This window comes from Scomber scombrus, chromosome 16, assembly GCF_963691925.1.
Source record: "Scomber scombrus chromosome 16, fScoSco1.1, whole genome shotgun sequence".
NCBI classification, from domain to species: Eukaryota; Metazoa; Chordata; class Actinopteri; order Scombriformes; family Scombridae; genus Scomber; species Scomber scombrus.
This window is the reverse complement of record NC_084985.1, coordinates 28439761-28464051: the sequence shown is the minus strand read 5'-3', so window position 1 is coordinate 28464051 and position 24291 is coordinate 28439761. Positions and strand designations below refer to the sequence as shown.

General features: G+C 40.9%; 1 protein-coding gene and 1 long non-coding RNA gene across 3 annotated transcripts; one reads left to right on the top strand and one right to left on the bottom strand.

The window, feature by feature from the left end:
• Positions 1-649: 649 nt before the first annotated feature.
• Positions 650-22694, top strand: ddx39b (DEAD (Asp-Glu-Ala-Asp) box polypeptide 39B). 2 transcript variants are annotated; one of them, XM_062435632.1, is made up of 11 exons: positions 650-872; positions 1058-1185; positions 2880-2972; positions 3069-3252; positions 4754-4872; positions 15515-15646; positions 17034-17143; positions 20488-20632; positions 21002-21149; positions 21365-21417; positions 22537-22694. In XM_062435632.1, exons 1-10 carry the CDS (start codon positions 650-652, stop codon positions 21379-21381), a joined length of 1299 nt encoding a protein of 432 aa, XP_062291616.1. In that variant the 3' UTR covers positions 21382-21417; positions 22537-22694. The 2 variants fall into 2 exon arrangements, with proteins under 2 accessions (XP_062291616.1, XP_062291615.1); XM_062435631.1 differs by lacking the exon at positions 22537-22694 and having other exon boundaries at positions 21365-21747.
• Positions 11977-15485, bottom strand: LOC133996081 (uncharacterized). The gene is made up of 3 exons (XR_009927189.1): positions 15216-15485; positions 14886-15178; positions 11977-14835 (listed from the first exon to the last, which is right to left on the bottom strand). It is a non-coding gene; the product is annotated as an uncharacterized LOC133996081 (long non-coding RNA).
• Positions 22695-24291: the final 1597 nt, after the last annotated feature.

Here is a 24291-nt window from a genome sequence, read left to right as displayed (position 1 = left end):
CACAAATAAATGTCTTCTAAAAAATAACCATAATTTTATGAAGCTCGTTTTTCCTAACTGGTTGAAGATCTCTATAAATAAATAAAAAAAGAAAAATATTTGTGAAATCTGCATTTTATTGCCATGTTGCAAAAAACTGAAGTGCTATTGCATGCAACTATATTACCAAAACAATATGCCTTTAGATGAGGAAACACAGCTTATGACAGTGAACTTTTGCCTTTTTTTTCTTGCTGCTTACTTAAATCAGGGACAGCACAAATGAATGAACATCAATGTGATGTAAATGTGATAAAATGAGCAAAAGCTCATTTTCATGTGTATGTTTGTGAAGCGGTTATTAAGAAGCGGGATATCCTTTTCATTTTGTCCTGTGTTGTTTTCTTGATTTTATAATTATTATTTTTTTAAATCAGTAAATTAATAAAAATACCCCCCCCCCCAAAAAAAAACAAAACAACAACAACAAAAACAAAACACACACACAGGATTTTCTTATAGCAAATAAGTAACACTGTGAAAGTTACCTCTGCTCTTGAAAAACTACAAATGTGAGAAAAGTTGAAGCCCTCTAAAATCTAACATCTAACATCAAACATAAATAGCTCCTTTTAAAAAGCATTTTTTTTTGTTTTGCAGCTGTGTCGAGATGACTGAGAACGACGTAGACAACGAGCTGTTGGACTATGAGGATGACGAGGTGGAGGCTGCGGGGGTCGGGGATGTCGGGGGCACAGGTGACATGTCCATGAGGAAGGAAGGAGTGAAGGGCTCCTATGTGTCCATTCACTCTTCTGGATTCAGAGACTTCCTGCTGAAACCAGAGCTGCTCAGAGCCATAGTGGACTGTGGGTTTGAGCATCCGTCTGAGGGTGAGTCATCTGTGAGGCATGGATTTGCACTTTTTAAAAGTTTAAAAAGAAAAAGAAAGTATTTTAGGAATGTCTGGGATAAATGTACAAGTTAAAACAAACTTAGATGTCTTGCTTGAGATTTTCCTGATAAAGAAAAAGATTGACGTTAATGGAGAAAGTTATTGGATGTACTTCTCTTGCAGTTCAGCATGAATGCATCCCTCAGGCCATCCTGGGTATGGATGTGCTCTGTCAGGCAAAGTCGGGCATGGGAAAGACTGCAGTGTTTGTTCTGGCTACTCTGCAGCAGCTGGAGCCAGTCACAGGACAGGTAACCCTCCCTGCTGACTGATACCCACTAAGTTCCATCCATACTGTAGCACAGCATCATATTGAACCATATATACCATTACATTTCATGACCTGTTATCAGGAAACTGGTTGGGTTCAGGTTTAAGGGGGAACTCCACCTATTTTTCACATCAGTGTGTGTTTACAGGTGTTGGGGAGAACTACTGCATGTGTTAGAGAAAAGACACTACAAGTTTGAAAATGACAAAAAATGTGGTGGTGTGGAGTAAGACAGAAGTGAGGTTAACATCTCTGCTGGAGGCTAGCTGCTCCCGGATGCATTAGTCACTAGGTAGGTAGGTAGGGTCACTTTATTGATCCCCCTGGAGGAAATTCAAAATTGACACAACAGTATTCTTGAAAAGTGATAAAAACAATAAAACAATCTCCAAACACTATATACTGTACAATAAACAATACATAGTGACAATACATTAGTGTGAGTGGGAGGTACTGGGAGCTGTGGTGTTGTACAGTCTGATGGCTGATGGTATGGAAGAGCCCCCCAAGTACTTTGAGGCAAGCATAACACACCTGAATGTCTGACTGAACTGTGGTGGGTCACGTTGCTTTGTTTGTAATGTAGGCAACAAGATTAGACAAGGAAGAAGATTGCATAAAATAAATAAGACTATTTATTAGAGCCATTTCTGCATATTTAGTTTGATTATTGTTATGTTTAATAATATGGCATTATGGACAATTAAATAATTAATGGCTCTAAGTTTATGTTTTAGTTTAACTGTGTAAATGTTTATATGATGAGGTCATCCTCCCAGGAAATGACATATAGAGGAGCGAGGGACAGGTGTATTGTTTTTGGACCGCTCTCTTTTTTTCATTATCTCCTAATTGGGCTTATGTTTTGTTGTGGACACTGCACCATCTACAGTATAATAAAACCTCTGTTCGATCCAAGCCATGCAGTGATTGTTATATTGGAGCGCGTCAGGACTGCAGGTCTCCTCTTAACTAAGGAAGGCGGCCGAAACCCATAGAAAGACCGCCACACTATTCTTCTGATGCTAGTTTGACACTTTTTTAACTGTCCCATTGTGAGTCTGACATTATGTGAGAGTGCAATGCTAAATCAGTGGAGCACTCTTTTAATCTACGTACAGTATCACACTGAATGTGAGTCAAGAATGTGTTTGAAGAATTCAATCTTCAGTTCAAACATGAAGCCAGTGGAGAAAAAGACGTTAACTACTTAACTACACTCCAATCAGGATTTTATACAATCACAGACCAGAAAATACAGACAAATACAGAAAGATCAGTTTAAATAAGCTAGTTACCATGGAAACGTGTACGACATAGTTGTGCAAGTTTAAACAGCCAATAGCAGAGGACAGTTATAATGTAATGCTTTTAACCACATCTCATTATAATATCATTTTATATATGTTATATGCAGACCACAGTATTGGAGATGTTGATTTAAAATGACTGAAAATAAATGGTGGAATGAATGATTGAAGCTTTGTGTGACAGACTGTAAAACCTGCTCAGTGTGATGTACCAGCTGTCTTGAATTAGCAAATACAGGCAGGAAATGTTTGTGTCGGGCTATTAAAATTAAAACCCATCAGTCGTGACACATATTACATTAGATTACAGTCACAGAAGCCATGAGGGGATTTTGTAATTGTGAGTGTCATTGTTTTGCTGCAGGTGTCGGTGTTGGTAATGTGTCATACCAGAGAGCTGGCCTTTCAGATCAGCAAGGAGTATGAGAGATTCTCCAAGTACATGCCCACTGTCAAGGTAAACAGTGTGAGCTGATTGTTCTCAGCAGTCCAAATGATGATTGTCTGTCCCTGTGTCTTGATAAACTGTGTGTGTGTGTGTCTTTGCCTGCAGGTGGCAGTGTTTTTTGGAGGGCTGTCCATAAAGAAAGATGAAGAGGTGCTGAAGAAGGACTCTCCTCACATTGTGGTTGGAACACCGGGCCGGATCCTGGCACTGACACGCAACAAGACTCTCAACCTGCGTCACATTAAACATTTCATCCTGGATGAGTGTGACAAAATGCTGGAGCAGCTCGGTCAGTAAATACACAGCCTCATATTTAAAGGAATAATCCACTCCAAAACAATTTACACTGAATTGGGATAAAATGATCCAAGTTGCTGATGATGCACCATTATATTTGGTGGTGTATGACTATCCAAAATCCCACTTTATACCTCTGAATTTTACAATTGCAGTCTGATTTACTTTTTACTATTTAGTTAAGAGTGTGTAATTATGTACAGTTTATTCTTCTTGACCATAGACTGTATATAAGAAATGGACGTAACATCCGTGACGTCACCTCGGAGGCCAATAGTTTCGGATCTGAGCAGTGCCATCTTGAAAATTTCAGGTGCATGCCGGGAAAAATAAAAACATGGATTCTACTTATATGGGCATCAGGAGGAGCAAGAGGACGGAGCGGGGGAGGTTGCGAGGGCTGGATCTACCACAGTCTACACCGGCAACTTGGTGATGCTAACCAAGTTAGCTGTTACGACTAACTATAACCACAAAACTCCGGAGAAAAATATAAAATCAGTGAGGGCAAAATTTCACAAATGAACATCATACTGCATTGAAGAAGGCTTTAAACTAGCGAGACCATAAACACATATTGAAAACGTTTACTGAGGTTAGAAATCAAGTGAGAAGTTGGTGAATTCTCCATTGACTTGTATAGAGACGGAAGTCCTTTTGACACTAAAACGGTCGACCCCTGGTGGCCTTTTGATAGAATGCAGTTTTAAGTTACTTCCGCGTTGGCCTCCGCTCAGTGGACCGGAACTCCCCGCCTGTTCTTAACCCTTTGTACCTCACTAAGGACATTAATCACTTGTAATAGGTCTATAATACACTGTATAGACAAAATTGTTCCTCTAAGACTCAAAAATGTCCCCATTAACACTACATTTGTTGTCCCCCCCTGCCAAAATATGACTGTTTCATCCATTCCTGTGCTCTGGGCTGTCATTTTAGAGCCTTTTTTCACCAGATATAAACATAATTTAACTGTATTTTGACTACGGGACATACATGTGTTATGCCGTGTTCCCTAGTCCTGCTCGTAGGTAGGTAGGTAGGAAACTTTATTGTTCCCCCTAGCTACCTGCTACCTACCTAATTTTGAAGCTGGGGCTCCACAATGACAGCCCAGAACACAGGAATGCATGAAAGAGTCATATTTTTGAAGGGGTATCAAAAAATGTTGTTTTAATGGGGACATTTTTGTCCCAAAGGAACCCAGAGGGATTTTTTAAAAATCTGACATTGCACAAAAAAAGCATAATAATGTATCAAAATCAGTGTTGTTGCTAATCATTGACATTGATTCAATGAGCTACATCTTGACCCCTGTTTTTTCACATTTTGATCCCCTTTAACTCCCTTGCATCTTACTAATTGACAGAAAGCAAAAACAAACAGTCCAGTGGATGAAACCACATACAGTCTGAAATATCAGTCTCAACATCTACTGTCTAGGTGACATGATTTCTACTGATACTGATGTAAGTCACTATTCTCTTCTTCAGACATGCGCAGAGACGTCCAGGAGATCTTCCGTATGACTCCCCATGAGAAGCAGGTGATGATGTTCAGCGCCACCCTGAGCAAAGAGATCCGTCCTGTCTGCAGAAAGTTCATGCAAGATGTAAATACGTCTCTCCACTCGCATCCACCATGCCTCCTCTTGCTCCCTCCACACCTCCACTACTCCTCCCCCTGTTGTGCCACGCCTGCTGGAGCGGCAGGCCTCAGAGTCCATGTTGTCCTACAACCTCCATGAATCCAAGTTACAAGCAAGAAAGAAGTTTAACTCCGAGCAGCCCCTTCAGTGCGTGGGGGGGCCGGTGTGGGGAGACAAATCTAACCCCATGCGCTGTCGTGTCAGAGCTCTTTACTGCTGTGCCTCTGACACAGCCTGTAAACATGCTGCTCACTAGACTTAAAGCTACAATATGCAACTTGTTGTCTAGAGTTAGGCAGCATTAAGTCTGAAGCCACCACAGACAGAGAAGTAGTGACAGTGAAGCTGCTTAAAAAACAGGTTAATCAGCATCACAGAGGTCACAGAGCTACATGCCAGTGTCAAAGAGTCCACACACTCACAGTTATTCAAATGATAGTGCCAAGCCAGCAGAGAATCACAGGCATACACAGTCTGGTAGTGTTACATCAATATAAATCTCCTGTCTTTGCTTCAGTTGTGTTTTAATGTTAAGACATGTTGCATACTGTAGTTTTAAGCTCAAATCTTATTATTGACCATTTGCTTTACAAATTGGCACTTTAGTCTGATCTGGCATCACTACACTCCTTTAGTTTTAAGCTTTGGATTTTTTAATGGGCTGCAGTTTTACCTCTTTGGTAGCCACAGTGCAAGATGCAACCATGAGCCCATCTCCAAACACAAAGCCTATATTTATCAAAGCTCTGACAAACACTCTTAACCTTCATTATTCTTGAGATAATTACTCAGACCTTTCATTTACAGATTGTCTCTAATCATTTCCAAGACGTTCCCTGACAGAAGTCTGTCATTTAGTGGTAATCATAAGAAAACTGCAATGTCATCGAAAAAGAAAAACTCTTCATTTTTGTCTGAAGAGAGATTTCACATGTTTGAATGCTCAGCTGATCTGCTGCAGCAGTTTATTCATTTATTGGAAATATACCAATTGCAGTCTTTATTTTCCTCTATTATCATTTCCAAAAAAGTCATCACATGATTAATCCCATGTATGCTCAGACTCAAGGATTCACACAACCAATACAATCCTATTGTTGAGTCTTAAAACAGTCTTTGTCTACATTTTCCCCAAAAGAAACTCAAAACAAAACAATAAGAAACAGAGAAATCAAACAATAAAATGAATGTAGTACCACTGGATAAAAACAGAAAAGAACATATATGGAAAGATGTTGTAGATAAAACCAGTGTTACCATGACGAGCACAAGAAGTGGAAAAAGGCAGCAACTAGGCAGCTAAAAACACCCTGTTCTGTATCACACACATTGCTCATCATGACTAATGCTTTGTTTTCATTCCACAACATCTGTCACAGGGTCTGAGCTCAATTATCAGGAGGTAATTTTTTCTCAGTTTGCAAGTAGAAGAAATTAATTGTTAGTGACGTTTTATTCAAGTAAAATTAGAGTTGTAGCACTTTGATAAATACAGGCTCAGGAGACTAAATTCATCATGATGCAAAGCTGGTTAGAAGACCTGCTGCTCTGTATGTTCAGCACTGTCAGCCCCCACTGATGAAAAATATCATATACAAAAAACATTACTCACTTAAAATATAGTGTAGTTTATAGATCTGAAAGACAGAATGAACAGGGCCAGCCGGTAGCATTAATGAAATAATACAGTCAAAGAAAAGCAAACATTTAGTCTTCATCTCTGAACTGACAGACAGGATTTACTACACACTCAGATAGCTTCCTCCCTCCCCAGATATTTTAAAAATGACGAGGACTGAGCAACAATGACTGTGTGGGAAGGGAAAAGTTTGACATTAACAATAGATCAGATTTCTTTAGGTGTTGATCGTAGTGATGAACCTTCAGAAAATGATCAACTCTGCACGTCCTCTCTGCTCCACAGCAGATATTTAAGCTTTTTATCCTGAAATGTTACTATTTTAGTTCAGTCATCAGTATGGTGTCAGTGACAGAGCTCTGATAAAGTCAGTGTACACTACCTGCTCAGCACCAAACAGCACACACAGTTAGCTGCAGACCAGAGGTGTCAAACTCATTTTAGTTCAAGGGTCACATGAAGCCCAATTTGATCTCAAGTGGGCCGAACCAGTAAAACCATTCCATTATAACTTATAAATAATATTATTTATAATTATTCATTATTATTTATTCATATATTATATATATATGTATTATATCTTTACTATAATAAACCATCTGTTTACTGTGAAAAAGGAACAGTTTCAACAATATTATGTCTGTTTTTTCAGACTATTTTGTATAGAAGCTGCTTGATAACATTTGGAGAGTAGAGTGTGGTTTAACACTACTGCTATCACACAATATCATGTCCTATTTTACAATAGACATAAAAATATAACAGCAATAATGATTTAAATGTATTTTATTCAAACAGAAAATTACAAGATCACCATAAAACATAAAAAGTTTTGGCTATTTATAACAACAGTTTTATTAAAACTATTAACTATTAATTTAACAAAAAGCCAAAAATGTGTAGCACCTATACACAAAAGTATAACATTTTAAAATATTTTCATTTTTGTGCATTTTGGACCACTTAAAGACCATGTAAAGTGAATTCAGACATTTTCTTCTAAACACATTAAATAGGTCATAAATGTATTTCTAAAAAGGTGTAAAAAGCATTTCAACCAATTAGATTTGAATTGTGGAGCTAGGCTTCACAAACTGTTTCAACATTTCTGTGTCTGGATTTAATGGGCGGGTCTGAAAATCTGATTTAGCATAAACCCGCCCTGCTGCTGTAGAGGTATAAATACATTCAGCGCACACTACTACTACTACAGTCTACAGTTAGCCAGTTAGCTGAGTTAGCCGCCGAGTTAGCCGTCGAGCTAGCAGCTGAGTTAGCAGCAGTAGAAAGCTCTCAGACCTAGTGCCCATGTTTCTGGTAGACGTGGTGACTTTGATTGACAGGTGACACTTGCTAGGGGGCGGGGCTTCAGCGGACTTGGCCGGCACTCCCACAGCGTTTGGGAGCAGAGAAAAAGGTTGATTTTTACATAACTTTGAAGCCTAATTTCATATATTTGGCGATTTTTTTAATCATTCATATTTGGCAGGGTGGTTAACAACACACTTTTCTGTGGTATGTCAAACTCAGAACATATATTTATTCTTACTTTACACGGACTTTAAGGAAAAGTCCTTAGATTTCAGGGCTGTTTTTACAGCTGTTAAATGTATTGTGTTGAATTATATTCTGGTCAGGATGTAAAAATGTCTGAAGCAGCAGAACATTTTGAATTATTTTTCTGCAATTTTCATACTTTGCAAAAGTTATCCAGTTGGCCAGATTGGACCCTTTGGCAAGCTGGTTCTGGCCCACGGGCCGTATGTTTGACACCCCTGCTGTAGACTAACTGGTGAACATAGTGGAGCATTTAGCAGCTAAAGAGTCAGATATTTACCTCAGGAGTTGCTAGAGAGCAAAAACATTCAACAGGTGGACAGAAACATGACTCTAGATGAATGATCATGTTGCTCTTTATCTGCCTCATGTGTAAACAGGCAGCTGTTCTAATATGTTAAGAATAACAGTTTTGTATGGTCTAATAGTTTTTGAGCTTGTTCTGTTGTCACTGGCAGAAACCATAAATACATGCTGTTTTTAAGTTAATATGAAAACACACAACAGAATGTGTTAGTAGCAGTTAGTTTCTGTTGTTACTCATGTGGGAGCATCAGTGTCTCTGCTGCAGGATTAGTCACACAAAAACCTTCTTGTCTCTGAAAATAGTCCCTTAAACATTTGTAGGTTTAGGAACGCATAGATGGCAGAAAGTGGTTGACTTCACTCAGAATGGCAGAGTGGAGTATGTGTCTGGATTTGGTGTTGTGGAATAGAAGAAGCAATTCATTTCAGTTAGTTTGTTGTATTGATGGGATGAGTTGCTCTGTTCTTACTTGAGACATGAATGATGGATGTGTGTCTGCTGTGAACCTGGATAGATGGACTGGGACTTTTAGTGGGAGCAGCCACAGATCAGGATGTGTAGTTTAGTTTAGTGAGGAACAGAGTGGATCTGTTGTCATATTCATCTTCTAAACAGTGCAGGGTGATCTCATCTGTTGTGTCTTTTGGATGTTGGCTGTTAGATTTTTGTGTGTGTGTGTGTGTGTGTGTGTGTGTGTGTGTGTGTGTGTGTGTGTGTGTGTGTGTGTGTGTGTGTGTGTGTGTGTGTGTGTGTGTTAACTAGCCCACAACCTTCCCTCTCTGTGTCTCCTCTCAATTCAATTCAATTCAACAGCGCTTTATTGGCATGGGAAACATAAGTTTACATTGCCAAAACAAGTGTGACATAAAGCAAAAAAAAAAACTAAACAGTAGATAAATGTCTAAAGAGAAAATACAGGAATAAAATAATTATAATTAAATTGGAAAATTGTGCTTTCACTGTACAAAGGCTTAAGAAAAAGAACATATATACAAAGTAAATGACTTACAGGGTTAGGGTTAGGGACTGTCCAGCAGGAGGAGATGGTCTAGGTCTGTCCTTCCTACCTGCTGGACGTCCTTCTGTGGTCACAGCAGTTTATAAATCTGGCTGCTATGTTTGCACATTGCTGTACTTCACCCAGCAGGTATGGAAGCTTTCTGTTGTTGTTTAAGGTCTCAAATTGTTCGTGGATGTTTGTGATTTGTGGGAAGTACGCGTCTCTGATGTCTTGGTACAGTTGGCAGGTGGTAAGAAAGTGCAGCTCGGTCTCCACCTGGTGTTGTGTGCAGTGGATGAACAGTCTGTCTTCTCTGGGGAGCCGGGTCTGTCTGTGGCGGCCTTTCTGCTCACTGAGTCTGTACATAGTCAATGATTTCCTGAGCTTTGGATCGGTCACAGTGCTCAGGTATTCTGCCACAGTGTATTTTATTATTCTTATAATTTGGTTTAGTCTGATGGGATTTCTGTTTGGTGGCTCTGCTTGTGTTTGTGGGCGGAGTCCCAGAACCAGTTGGCTGAGGGGGCATCTCTCTACAGTCTCTCTCTGGGTCAGGGCTTTTTTATGGAGCGTATTGTGGTCACTTTCTTTAAGGTGATCATAAAATTGAATTGCTCTCTTTTGAATTTTGATGATTAGTGGGTATCGTCCTAATTCTGCTCTGCATGCATTGTTCGGTGTTTTCCGTTGGACACGGAGGATGGATTTGCAGAATTCTGCATGCAGAGTCTCAATTTGGTGTTTATCCCATTTCGTAAAATCTTGGTTGGCAGGTGGACCCCAGACCTCGCAACCGTAAAGAGAAATGGGTTCTATTACGCTGTCCATTTTGAGCCAGATTTGAATTGGTATGTCTAATTTGATGTTCTTTTTGATGGCGTAAAAAGCGTAAAGTCTCGCCTTGTCTCTCAGGTCGTTCACAGCTTTGTTGAATTTACCTGTCGTGCTGATGTTTAGGCTGAGGTAGATGTAGTTTTTTGTCTGTTCTAATGCCGTCTTATCTTGGAAGAGTTTGTATTTGTGGTGGTGGAGGCTGGGTCCTTTTTCGAATATCATAATTTTTGTCTTGGTCAGGTTCACTGTTAAGGCCCAGGTTTGGGAGAAGTTGTGCAGAAGATCAAGGTGTTGTTGTAATCCTTCTTTAGTGGGAGACAGCAACACCTGGGGGGTATTCCAGGTAGGAGGTTCAACAAACTCTGAGTCTAACCCAGAACTCTGAGTTGACTTACTCTGAGATGGGAAACTCTGAGTATCCGGTTCCAGAACAGCTGATCTGAATTAGTTCAATCAACTCTGAGTATGTTAACCTTGAGTTTAGCGCGTGCGCGACCACTATACAAAGCCATCATCAATGGTGCCCCGATACCTTGATTCACCATGGCAACTACTGAGAAAAAAAGCTCGAGTTACGTCACCTCACTGTAACTGGAGCTCCCCCTGCAGGCCTGTGGCGAATATGATCATATATTTCACAAAAAGTAACACTGCTGCAGACGCTAAGGAGAGAGAAGCAGCATGGGAGAAAATTGCTGAGTCAATGCTTCAGTTTTAATGCACCACTCCACTGACTTAACTTACCTCACTTAAAATTGTTGCATACAAGTGAAAAAGTGGTGTAACGTATTTGGAAGCAGCTAAAAATAAAATAAAAAAACATAATTCAGAAAAGTAAGGCACATTTTGCTGGGCTATGATTGTACCTCGCTTTGATTTTATTCATAGTTGACGTAGGCTATTAAACAAAGTCAATATTAATTCAGTTTCTACTTCAACATGTAGTAATTTAAACCCCCAACTGAAAGCTGCTTAACACATATGTCCTCTCATCTAATATCCTGCTTAGTAGATTAACATTTTACACTATTTTAACACTTTTATTTAACACAATTTTACATATAATACATATTGGAGTCATTGATTATAAGACTAACATGTGACGATGTGTACATGAATATTAAATAAAATACTTAATAAGAAGGCAGATATGGCCGGACAATGTTAAGAAAGGATTGAGTGTAATGAACATGATACCGTTCTAACAGATATTCATCTCAGAATGAAAGCACATCCAATTGAGCCCTGAGTACATCTCCCGACATAAGGCATTGCTAATTAATTCTGCCTCGATATCTATCGGATTGCGAAGAAACGGACAACCCATGTCTGTCAGCTTGCTTCAGGTGGGAGGAGACAGGTAGAAACTCAGGGTTTCTTACAGAAAACCTGCCAGCGATCAGGTTATGTTCACAGAGTCAGTTACCATGGTGACTGACTCAGAGTTTCAGTTACCTCTCTTTCTGGAACGGATAACACGGAGTTTCCCTCATCTCAGGGTTAATTTACTCTGAGTTTTCACATAACCCGCTTTCTGGAATACCCCCCAGGTCATCTGCGAACAGTAGGTATTTGATTTATGTGTCTACTAGAGTGATACCAGGTGCTACAGACTGCTCTAGTGACTTTGCCAATTCATTAATGTATATGTTGAAGAGGGTTGGGCTCAAACTGCATCCCTATCTTTGGGGGAAGAAGTCTGTGTTTTTTTTTGCCAATCTTAATGGCGCACTTGTTGTTTGTGTACATTGAATTTATGATGTCATGTGTTTTTCCTCCAACCCCACTTTCCAAAAGCTTGTACAACAGACCCTCGTGCCAAATAGAATCAAATACCTTTTTGAAATCAACAAAACAGGAGAATAATTTGCCTTTATTTGTGTTTATTTGGTTGTCAATCAGGGTGCTGAGGGTAAAAATATGGTCTGTTGTGCGATAATTTGGTAGGAAACCAATTTGGGATTTGCTCAGGACATTATTCTCAGTGAGGAAATGAAGGAGTCTGTGGTTGATGATCATACACAGGATTTTCCCGAGGTTGCTGTTGACACAGATTCCACAGCAGTTATTGGGGTCAAGTTTGTCGACACTTTTGTGGAGTGGTGTTATCAGTCCTAGGTTCCAAATATTGGGGAAAATCCCAGTGCTAAGGACAGTGTTAAGGAGTTTTAATATGGCCAATTGGAATTTGAGGTCTGTGAACTTTATCATTTCATTTAAGATGCCATCGACCCCACAGGCTTTCTTGGTTTCAATTGATTTTATTTTGTCCTGTAGTTCTTTTAGTGTAATTGGGGAGTCTAGTGGTTTCTGGTAGTCTTTTATGGTTGACTCTAAGCTTTCTAGTTTATCTTGTATGTGTTTTTGCTGTTCATTTTTCTCTATTGGGCCAAATAGATTGGTGAAGTGGTTTACCCATACATCTCCATTTTGAATGGGAAGATCCTCATGTTTTTGTTTATTTAGAGTGTTCCAGTTTTCCCAGAATTTATTTGTTTTTATGGATTCTTCAATGGTGTGTAGCTGGTTTCTAACATGTTGGTCTCTTTTTTTCCTTACTGTGTTTTTATACAGTTTTAATGTTTCATGATAGTGAAGGCGTGTGTTGTGGTTGTCTCTGTGTTTTTGGTTTGATAGGTTCCTTAATGTCTTTCTGAGATTTTTACATTCATTGTCAAACCATTTGTCATGTTTTTTGTTGTTTTTGGCTTTTCTGTTTGAGGCCTTTAGGTTTTATAGGGATGCTGCAAGGTCAAGTATCTTATTCTACGGCCTTGTGTAAACCCTCAATGTTATGTTGGATTGCTTTTTCCAGAAATTTGTCTAAAATTACTTGTACTTGGTGTTGCCCAAAAGCGTTTTGGTATATTTCTGCACTATTTTCTTTCCATTTGTAGCATGTTTTAATAGGGTGTAATGTGGTTTGCTGTGATACCTCCAGATTGCGTGTTGATCTGTTCAAATAAAGTGTGATTTTGCTGTGGTCTGATAGGGGTGTTATGGCGAACTACACAGTTCCAGCACGACTCGCCTCGCCTCGGTACGGTTCCAGAACAGACCTTTTCCATTACAAAAAAGTACCTACTCAACGTGGGCGGGGTCGTCATAGCACAGCTCCACGAAACTGCCGTGACTTCGTTTTATACGCGACACAAAACACATAAACAATGGAGGACATTGAGGCAGTGGTGTACTTGCTGCTGTATGAGGCTTTTTGTCTCACACAAAGCAAGAAAATTGAGCCGTATGGCTGTAACTATGGTAACGCTGCTGCCGGTATTTAAAAATGCCGGGTTTGATTCTTGTGTGGGACGGCTCATGACGCTTCCAGCGACAACTCTTCTGACCAATCAGTGGCCGGCAGTCTGGTGACGTCACATTTAATCGGCTTGGCTCGCTTGGAACCTCACCAGAGCAGGTACTAAAAAAGTAGGGAAAAAAAGAGGATGTTTCTATCTCCTGGTAGGTGTTTGTCCACCTGGGTGCTCAGGGTGTCTGGTTCTCGGCCTGTCCTGGCATTCAGGTCTCCACAAACTACAATGTGACCATAAGCCTGGAAGTGGTTAATTTCTTCCTCCATGATGGAGAACATGTCCTCTTTAAAATATGGGGATTCATTTGGGGGAATGTAGGTGGCACATAAGAGGATTTTCGTTCCATGTTTCACGGTGCAGTTGTTCCAGAGGGTTTAGACCTGGACTATGGTTGTGTAGAGCTCACTGAGCATCTGGTGTATGCTCATATCTCAGGTGAAGAGTTGGGGATTGCTCTGCTTACAACCTGTGCATATGTGTGGTATGTAAAAACATCAACAGAATAATCAACATCCTAATAACAATAATAAATAGGAATAAAAACACTAAAAAGAAAATCACTAGTTGAAATAGTCCATTCTCACAAAAGTGCAGGTAGTGCGTTCAGTCTCTTGACCTGACAGGTGACTAGCTGTCAAGGATTAGAGTGTGTGTGGTTGTGTATATGGGGAGAGGGGACAGTCCATTAGTAAGCCTTACAGCCTGGGGAAAGAAGCTGTTCAGCTTCCTGCTGGTTTTGCTGCTGATGCTTCTGTATCTTCTCCCTGATGGCAAAAGGGAGAAGATGTGGTGGGAGGGATGGAGTGTGTCCATGATGATGGAGGTGGCTCTGCTGATGCAGCGTTGCTGGTATAGCTCCATCAGGCAGGGGAGGGGGGCACCGATGATTTTGCTGGCTGTCTTGACCAGTCTGTTGAGCTTTCCTGAGTCTGCGGAGGGAGTGGAGACTCTCTACCTCCTCTTTCTGTCTCCTCTCTGTCTCCTCTCTCTGCCTCCTCTCTCTACCTCCTCTTTCTACCTCCTCTTTCTACCTCCTCTCGCTGCCTCCTCTCTCTGTAACCTTTCTCTGTCTCCTCTCTCTACCTCCTCTCTCTGTCTCCTCTTTCTGTCTCCTCTCTGTCTCCTCTCTCTACCTCCTCTCTCTGCCTCCTCTCTCTACCTCCTCTTTCTACCTCCTCTTTCTACCTCCTCTCTCTACCTCCTCTTTCTACCTCCTCTCGCTGCCTCCTCTCTCTGTCTCCTCTCTCTGTCTCCTCTTTCTGTCTCCTCCCTCTACCTCCTCTTTCTGTCTCCTCTCTGTCTCCTCTTTCTGTCTCCTCCCTCTACCTCCTCTCTCTGTCTGCTCTTTCTACCTCCTCTTTCTGTCTCCTCTCTGTCTCCTCTCTCTGCCTCCTCTCTCTACCTCCTCTTTCTGTCTCCTCTCTGTCTCCTCTCTCTGCCTCCTCTCTCTGCCTCCTCCTTCTACCTCCTCTTTCTACCTCCTCTTTCTACCTCCTCTTGCTGCCTCCTCTCTCTGCCTCCTCTCTCTGTCTCCTCTCTCTACCTCCTCTTTCTGTCTCCTCTCTGTCTCCTCTTTCTGTCTCCTCTTTCTGTCTCCTCTCTCTACCTCCTTTCTCTGTCTCCTCTCTCTGCCTCCTCTCTGTCTGCTCTCTCTACCTTCTCTCTCTGTCTCCTCTCTCTACCTCCTCTCTCTGTCTCCTCTTTCTACCTCCTCTCTCTGTCACATGATGCTTTCCTTATTGATACATTTCCTCGCCTCCCCTCTGTATCCCAACCCTTCAAACTGTTGTATAATTCTGCCAGTCTCTCCCCTCACACTGCCACATTCTGTCTGAGCTGCTTTAATAAACTCCACTTCCACATTCCCTTATTCCAACACCCCCCCTTCAACCCCCCCCCCCCCCCCCCCCCCCCCCCCCCCCGTCCTAACCCTGTACAACTCCTGCCTGCTCCAGCCGATGGAAATCTTTGTTGATGACGAAACCAAACTGACCCTGCATGGTCTGCAGCAGTACTACGTCAAGCTGAAGGACAATGAGAAAAACAGAAAGCTCTTTGACCTTCTGGACGCTCTGGAGTTCAACCAGGTACTGACACTCTCTCTCTCTGTTCATGATACTGACGCTTTTATTTGATGTTTCCAACATGACGAGCATGCAGCCACGGCTCCTGCTACAGCTTTCTGCTCTTTTGCATGTCTTTGAAGTCTTGTAGCGGTGCGATTGATGACATCGTCATCACCTGGCACCTGACACTCGGATCACTGTTGTGCTTATCATTATTGTATCAGAAATAAGTTTGTTATTGTGTTTCGTATTTCTTGCCTTTATCAATGAAAACTCATAACTGTTTAAGTATTCTTTTGTGGCTGCAGTGGTTTTATTTTTTCCTTGAAGAGAAATAAAAAGGTCTTAAAAGTCATTACATTTGTGCAGATAGTCTGTTTCATATGTCTCAATCATTTTTCATGCACAAGTACCAAATGTTTCTGGTTACAGCTGCTCAGATGTGAGGATTTGCGGCTTCTCTTAATGCACATGAAAGTAAATTGAATATGTATTGCAGGTTTTTGGACAGTTGGTCAGACAAAAACAAGCTTTTCACATCGTAAATGACATTTTTTTCACATTTGGTAGACTGAATGAAATATGAATGAATCAATATCATAATCACCAGATTAACCGAAAATAATTGTTATATTAGTTTTCTCCTGTTCGTGACGCCAATATGTAAGATTATTACTTGATTACTTAACTTCAGTAACCCTAAAGATGAGAGACTGAGAACAGAAGCCGTCAACAGCCAACTGGGACTTTATTGATGATGCAGCAAACACAACAGACACCAACGAACCGGTGACAATAGTAGAACAACCAAAACAGTGAAAGACAGCAGCGACCTACGCCATTCCAAACACTTTGATACTACTGTTTTGCGTGTGGGCATCATTCGTTAGTGTGTGTGTGGCAGGTCAACCTGACCCGACGTGTTCAGCCAAGATTCGATTTCCTGGAAGCATAAACAATTTTTACTCGTAAGTGCTGGCTTCCTGATCTCCTTTTGGGTTATCGATATGGTAAAAACAACTCCCTAAAAGGCTTGTTGTGACAGATACATTTCAGAATGACCTTTTAATTATGGAAAAAACTGAAAAAATACATTTTTGACAGCAGGGCTAGCAGTGCTAGCCTTGCTGCCCCTGACTGCACACCACTGAGCAGTAGTGATTTGAAGAAAGAGTAACAGTACTTTCTCATCATCACACACCTGCCCAATCACTGTATGAAATGGGCATGGTTGTTGGATTGTCTCTTCTGAGATACATCCCTGCCCCTCTCCACATCAGAGAGGATGTTTCAGACACAGCTAAACCATCTTACACGCACTGAGGCCTTCATTTATCTAATGTGGATGTGCAGGTGGAGAATAGAAGTGCTGACAGCAGCTGAATGTGTGTGTTACTGTGTTGTACAGGTGGTGATCTTTGTGAAGTCGGTGCAGCGGTGTGTAGCTCTGGCTCAGCTGCTGGTGGAGCAGAACTTCCCTGCCATCGCCATCCACAGAGGGATGCCTCAGGAGGAACGGTACCTGAACCATCACAATAATACTGATAATTAGGGCCTGACCCATACTAGATTTTTGGGGCCAGTGCTGATACCGATATTAGGGAATAAAAACAAAATCTGATATCAATATATCAGCTGATAATCTTATACATACAGAATATCTACACTACCGGTCAAATGTTTTAGAACACCCCAATTTTTCCAGTTTTTTATTGAAAAAATCTTTTCAAGCTCACCATCTTGGTCTTTTTCCCCAAGGTAGTTCTGGCATAGCTTGGACTTATGTTTTGGGTCATTATCTTTCTGTAGGATGAACCCCTGACCAACCACGAGCATACCAGAGGGTACTGCATGGCATCGCTGCAGAATGCTGTGGTAGCCGACCCTGGATCCAGAAAAACAGCCCCAGACCATCATGCTTCCTCCTCCATGTTTAACAGTTAATGTCACACACTGAGGAACCATCCTTCCTCCTCCATGTTTAACAGTTAATGTCACACACTGAGGAACCATCCTTCCTCCTCCATGTTTAACAGTTAATGTCACACACTGAGGAACAATCCTTTCTACTCCATGTTTAACAGTTAATGTCACACACTGAGGAACCATCCTTTCTACTCCATGTTTAACAGTTAATATCACACACTGAGGAACCATCCTTTCTACTCCATGTTTAACAGTTAATGTCACACACTGAGGAACCATCCTTTCTACTCCATGTTTAACAGTTAATGTCACACACTGAGGAACCATCCTTTCTACTCCATGTTTAACAGTTAATGTCACACACTGAGGAACCATCCTTTCTACTCCGTACAAAACTCCTGCGTAATGAACAGAATATTTTAAATGTTGATTCATCAGTCCATAACAGCTTCTTCCAGTCTTCAGTAGTCCATTGGTGGTGTTTCATGGCCCAGGCAAGTCTCTTTTTCTTATGACATCTTAGAAATGGCTTTCTAGCTGCAACTCCACCTGTCAAACCTGCAACTGGAATTTTTCTCTTCACAGTAGAAACTGAGACTTGCTTACTACGACCACTATGAAGCTTGAAGCTGTTGTCCTGTGAGCCGTCTATCACGCAAGCTGTTGCAACTCGTCTTCTGACTCTGTTGTGGCTTTGGCTCTGCCAGACCTCTTCCTTTCAGAGTTTCCCCCGGTTTCTGAGTGAGACTCTACTCACTGACACAGGGCACTGAAACTGTAAACTTCACTGGGAATGTAATCATTATAAATCCCTATAAATAATAAAACAACAAACACATGAATGTATTAAACTTGAATTAAGAAATAGGATCAAATTTACATAAAACACTGCCTATATAGCGTTAAAAAAAAAATCGTACATATTGAACAACATACGTCTATACCGATATATCTGTGATAGGCCAATATCAGCCCATAATATTGGCTGACTCATATATCGGTCTGGCTCTACTGATAATCACACTGAGTTACCATTTAGTTTACTTCAGCCTGACTTTGTGTGAATAGTTTCTGTTGTTTTACTATAACCACTCAGTAGCAAATGTCTTTCTGACGTCACTTATAATCACTACACAAACTATGGTAATAACTGATGATGGAATCTGTTATTAAGAACAGTGGTGTGAAGGTGAGGGAACTGAATTCCTCTTGTTGCAGTGCACCAATCTCTGCCTCAGTTCACATGACAATACACAGAATATAACAAACTGAGTACAGCCCTGGTCAGAATCACTAACATATTACGTAATTACAAATACTTTCCATTTAGTACAGTTTGATTTGTTTTTAGGGAAGAAATACAGAGCTTAATGTTTCTAGTGGTTCAGGCTTTCCTCCACAATGCAGCACACAGACTGAGCACAAAAACCTCAAATGACATGTCTTTAATTAACAGAGATGGGAGAGGGAGAGAAGGAGAAGAGGGAGAAAGAAAGAGGATAGAGAGAGAAGGAGAGATAGGCACAGTGACAATAAACATTGAAAATAATAGGAGAGGTGACAGCAGTGGCACACATGGCCCCGTTCATCAAGACCCGGACCTGAAGATGCAATTGTTTGTAGTAAAGCAGCTCTCATTAAGGAATCCTGAGCTCCATTACAACATTTTGGAATCCTAAACTAATTTATTTTGGTTTCAGCTAAACAAAGAATGTGCTGCTAACATTCATGAGGCTTCTTTTCATGTACTTTAGTAGAGTTTAATCTGCTCTTTTTGTGCCCTTTCATGAGCAACTGTTTACTTTTTGGAGAGGTTTGGAGATGGATGTTAACTTCATGCAATGTGCTTCACACTCTCTGTTAAGACAGAAGTGTTTTTTCGTCTATTGTTCAATGCTAAGTTGTGTAAATAGTGAATTGTGTGTATGGTCCTTTTCCTTCTGTTATTGGTAGTACAGGTCTTTCTCTACCTCATAACCACTGCTGCAACTGCGTTTGGCTTCTTCAGTAGCCTGCTGATCATCTTGTACCCTCTCCTATCTTGATGAAGTCTCACTAGAGGATAATTGGGCAGGTTTTAGGTCTGATTCACCCCTCCTGTCAATTGTGTTGGTGGTCCTGATTTAAGACTGGTCTGAACCGATTATCTGCAGTGTGAGGAGTTAACAGACATAATCCTGATGTTACCAACTGGATTTGAGTCTTCTTGATTCCCAATCCTAAATATCCGACATGTTTGATATATGTGTAGTGTGAAAGGAACAGTGATGGAACAGAGAAACCCTCCATAGCCAATGAGAGCGAGCCTCCATCCAGCCTCCACCTCCATCTTGCACTGCAAAATGTTTAAGCTGTGCAGATTCCATCTTCTCCGCCGTGACTTCACCACATTTTTTTATTTTTAGGTGCAAAACATAACACACACAAGTACAAACGCTGACGATGACAGTCTGCCTCTGTGTGTTTTTTCTGAAATCCTGTTTGATCATGAGAGTTTCTGTGAGATCCTGTTAGTAGAATGACCACGCTGCTTCATCTGTAATGAACAGTCCGGTTTATGCATTCTTACAATTCATATATTAAAAAGTGATTAAATCTGTTATGTGTGTTGTGATCAGGCATTACAGGCACTTTTTTTTACCATATGAAGCTGTGTTGTATTAAACACAAGCCAGCCCAAAGCTGAGACAGTTGTGGTGTACAAAGGCTCTTTTAGAACCTTTTTCAGGAAAGTAGTCTTAATTGGAAGTTTGTACTTTCAGGCCTGTATTTTCAATCTAGTATATTTTATCTGCTTGTTTTTAATTAGAAATAAGATCATTGTAGTGATATTACTCAGCGGTGTGCTCAGTTTTTTTAGAATAGACATTTTTATTGTCCACTCATATGGAAACTCACCATGCTTCACTCTTCTCTCCTCTTCTCTGTGTCTTCAGTTTGTCTCGCTACCAGCAGTTCAAAGACTTTCAGAGGAGAATCCTGGTGGCTACCAACCTGTTTGGACGGGGGATGGACATCGAGAGAGTCAACATTGCCTTTAATTATGACATGCCAGAAGACTCTGACACTTACCTACACAGGGTGAGGCTGTGTTCACACTGACTTTGTAAGCCATATTTAGTCATACCAGATAAAGCAGATATATTGCTCTCTGGAGAGAATATCCATAAAAACTTGGCTCTAGAATCCTTCTGTTTTTCCAGATGAAATTGGTATCAGCTGTGGACTTATGAATAATCTTTTGCACATTGAAAGTAAGAAGAATAAGGCTGATAAATGATATTCTCTGTGTTACTCATTGTCAACAAATCACATGAAGAGATTCAATGTTAACCAGCTCAACAACAAACGGCTGATGTCTGAGCCTCTTCACAGGGTAAAAATGTAATGTGTCACATGTCCTCACCCACACTGGTGAGCAGGTAGAAGTAAGCAGTGTGTTGTTGGCAGGTGGCCCGAGCAGGCAGGTTTGGCACAAAGGGCCTGGCTATCACCTTTGTGTCTGATGAGGGCGACGCCCGCACGCTCAACGACGTCCAGGACCGCTTCGAGGTGAACATCGACGAGCTGCCAGACGAGATAGACATTTCTTCTTACAGTGAGTGTCCATTCATCCAGTCAGGTTTGCATACATTCAAATATACCCGACCACTAACCTCCCGTGTGTGTGTGTGTGTGTGTGTGTGTGTGTGTGTGTGTGTGTGTGTGTGTGTGTGTGTGTGTGTGTGTGTGTGTGTGTGTGTGTGTGTGTGTGTGTGTGTGTGTGTGTGTCTGTGTGTGTGTGTCTGTGCTTGTGTGTGTGTGTCCCTGCAGTTGAACCAGCACGATAGATGAACCAGATGCTCCTGGATGTGGTCATGTTGATGGTAGATGCAGACTCTTTATATATATATATATATATATATAGTGGGCATGTTAGCAGATCTTTTCCTATCCTGTCACATTTGCTTTGTTGAAAGAATGAAAGAAGTTGAGCAGTGGTACAGCTCCCTCTGTGGGGACATCACAGACTGTTTGATTATTAAATAGTTTGTTTTGAGTTTCTAATGTCAGTATTTGTCAATGGATATTTCATTTTGATATTGAGCTTCATGAGGGAGACCTGCTTTTCTAGATGAGATAAGTTGACTTGATACCACAGGACAGTAGAGACGATGACTAAACACTGTTCACTGCTGTGTGGAGAAATAAATCTGGTTTCTTATCCTTCATCTACCTGTGTGTTCTATATTATACTCACCACAAACAGTGTGTTAATCCACCTCTCACTCTGCCTGTGAGTCTCAGACACAAGCCCCATGAAGCCCTGAATAACTGAAAACACATGTATTCATCCTTTTTTAGTCAAACATACCGTCAGCATGTTTTCGAAATATATTTTTAATAGTTTTTTATTATTAAAGGGAAGAAGAAAGGTGTGGAGAATATCAGAATGTTCCCTTTTGTCTCAGATGGCTAGAGGAGCGTGCATGTCATGGTCTTTATGGCTTGATGTAAAGATTTATAGGATTTCATGGAGTGAATGTAAAACTAGGAGCCAATGGATTTAAAATACACATTTCTCCTTTTTGCTTTCTGATTTTTTTTTTTTCTCGAAGGAGACCACAGGAAGTTCTTTACAGAGCAGATATGTATACTTTAGTGGACACAATGAAAAAAGGCTCATGAATATAATTTAATTGAAAAAAAGTTGAATTTTCTATAACAGCTGGCTGCTGTGTTTCTAAGCTAACATCACTAAAACAGTAGAAAATAGTGCATTGGTTAGAGACTACTTTCAACTGTGGATGAATACACATGTAATACTATAATGAGTATTTGTGGTAGCAGGTTAGTTTATAGAAGATCACCAGTCTTATAAAGTGGAAGTGTTGATAAGCTTGGAAGATACAAAGCGCTCCTGACTGAGAACGTCTTTATGACACATACTGAAATATTTCCCACCATACGTGTATTTACTGGTATTGCTGTTGCTTCTCATATAGATGAAAGACGTTGGAACAGCTATCTTCAACATGGTTGTGAAACAGGAAGCAGAGCAGGACTCAAACAGGATGAACAGAGAGGAAGCAGAGAGATCACTGTTGATCACAGCTCACTTTACAGGACACACAAGCACAGTGTTTTTTTCCTTTAGGTTTTATTCTGTCTAATCTGACTGGGTAAACCTTTCCCAGCCAAAACATAGTATCTCCACCAGCTAACACTCAGTAGTGCCTCTTACAGTTGTCATTTATCTCAAATTCAAACCACTGTATGATCATCTGATCAGTAAAGATTTGTTAAAATACAGTTTGCAAGTTTAACAGGCCGTGCTCTAGTTTTCTGTAAAGTGAATGAAACTAGCGAGCCATGCTGAGCAGATAGTCATGACGCCAAATCACCTTATAGGTCATGTACGGTGGCTGTGGCTCAGGAGGTAGAGCAGTCGTCCACCAATCGGAAAAGCAGCGGTTTGATTCCTGGCTCCTCTAGTCCATGTGTTGATGTGTCCTTGGGCAAGACGCCTCACCCCAGATTACTCCCGATGGCTGTACCTATGGTGTGTGAATGGGTGACCTGTACATTAAAAAAGCGCCATATAAATACAGTCCATTTATGGAGGCGTTTTAGATTTAACACGATACTGTAGATGGAAAAACAATACTAAAGGTTACAATCACAGTAACAGTACCAACAGTTCTCTGAGGTCATCTGTTACTGGCCTAATAATCACATTGAATTTTATTTCACTTTAAAATCACTAACCAGACTGTATTGCAACAGTTTTCATTTTAATTTGTTTGAATTAGATTTTTTATATTTGGCACTTTTCAACTGGCCTGCTTTCCCCTTGGATCCTGACTGCCCCATCTGGCTACACTCCAGGGGACTCAGTGATGGTCCAGTCATTGGACATGTGGCACTAGGAGATTTTCAACATGCCTTTTTTTAGACCGGTTGCACCAGACTTTGCTGGGTTTGTCTCGCAGGTATGATCTATTTGGATGGATGTGAACACAGCACTCATGTTTGAGTGCAGACCAAAACCACCACGAACAGACCTTTTAGAGTAAGTGGTCTCAGTCTGGTCACAAACTAATTGTAAAGCAGTTTATTTGTGGTGGAAACATGACCTGACCTCCATCTGTCTGTCCCCACTACAAACGCTCTGTAACTGGCAACAGCACTCATTTAGTTCTGGTGTGCTTTGCATGCTGGGATGTGGATCAAAGAAATCAACACTTGCTAACAGTTAGCAGTTAGAGCCAGAGAGTGAATCGAGGTCCAACCTGGACTAGAAACCAAGTATGAGGTAAACATTCTCATGTGGCTTTTAATGATGCATTGTGGTTCTCGTGAATTTTTTCTGTGTTAAAAGAAACCAACTACTCCACTGATTCAGACCAGAGCAAAGCAGCTAGAATATGCCCCGAGGCTCCACCTGCGTGTGGAAACACCCAGGTGCCCATGAGTCAAACTCCTTGCTGAGGTCCAAATAACATCTCTGTGTCATGGTTAGTGTGAGAATGTCAGAAAATCAGGAGCTGCTACCACAGATGAGAAAGATACACCAGGACATGAGAGGGAGGCTGACTCTGCTACTTTTCAAATCTTCAAGGATGTGGAAGAAGTGTTGGTGCCAAAGTAAAACTCTGTCACCTACAAACTCACCGTTAATCACACAGTGGCTGGATTCTTCATTCAGAATGAATGATAAACAGGAAAAGAACAATTCTACATTTCTATCACATTAGTAT

Coding starts and splice junctions, on each gene's coding strand:
- ddx39b (XM_062435632.1), top strand. CDS start 650: ATGACTGAGAACGACGTAGACAACGAGCTGTTGGACTATGAGGATGAC. Junction 3,253..4,753: donor CAAAATGCTGGAGCAGCTCG/GTCAGTAAATAC, acceptor TCTCTTCTTCAG/ACATGCGCAGAGACGTCCAG. Junction 20,633..21,001: donor CTGACACTTACCTACACAGG/GTGAGGCTGTGT, acceptor TGTTGTTGGCAG/GTGGCCCGAGCAGGCAGGTT.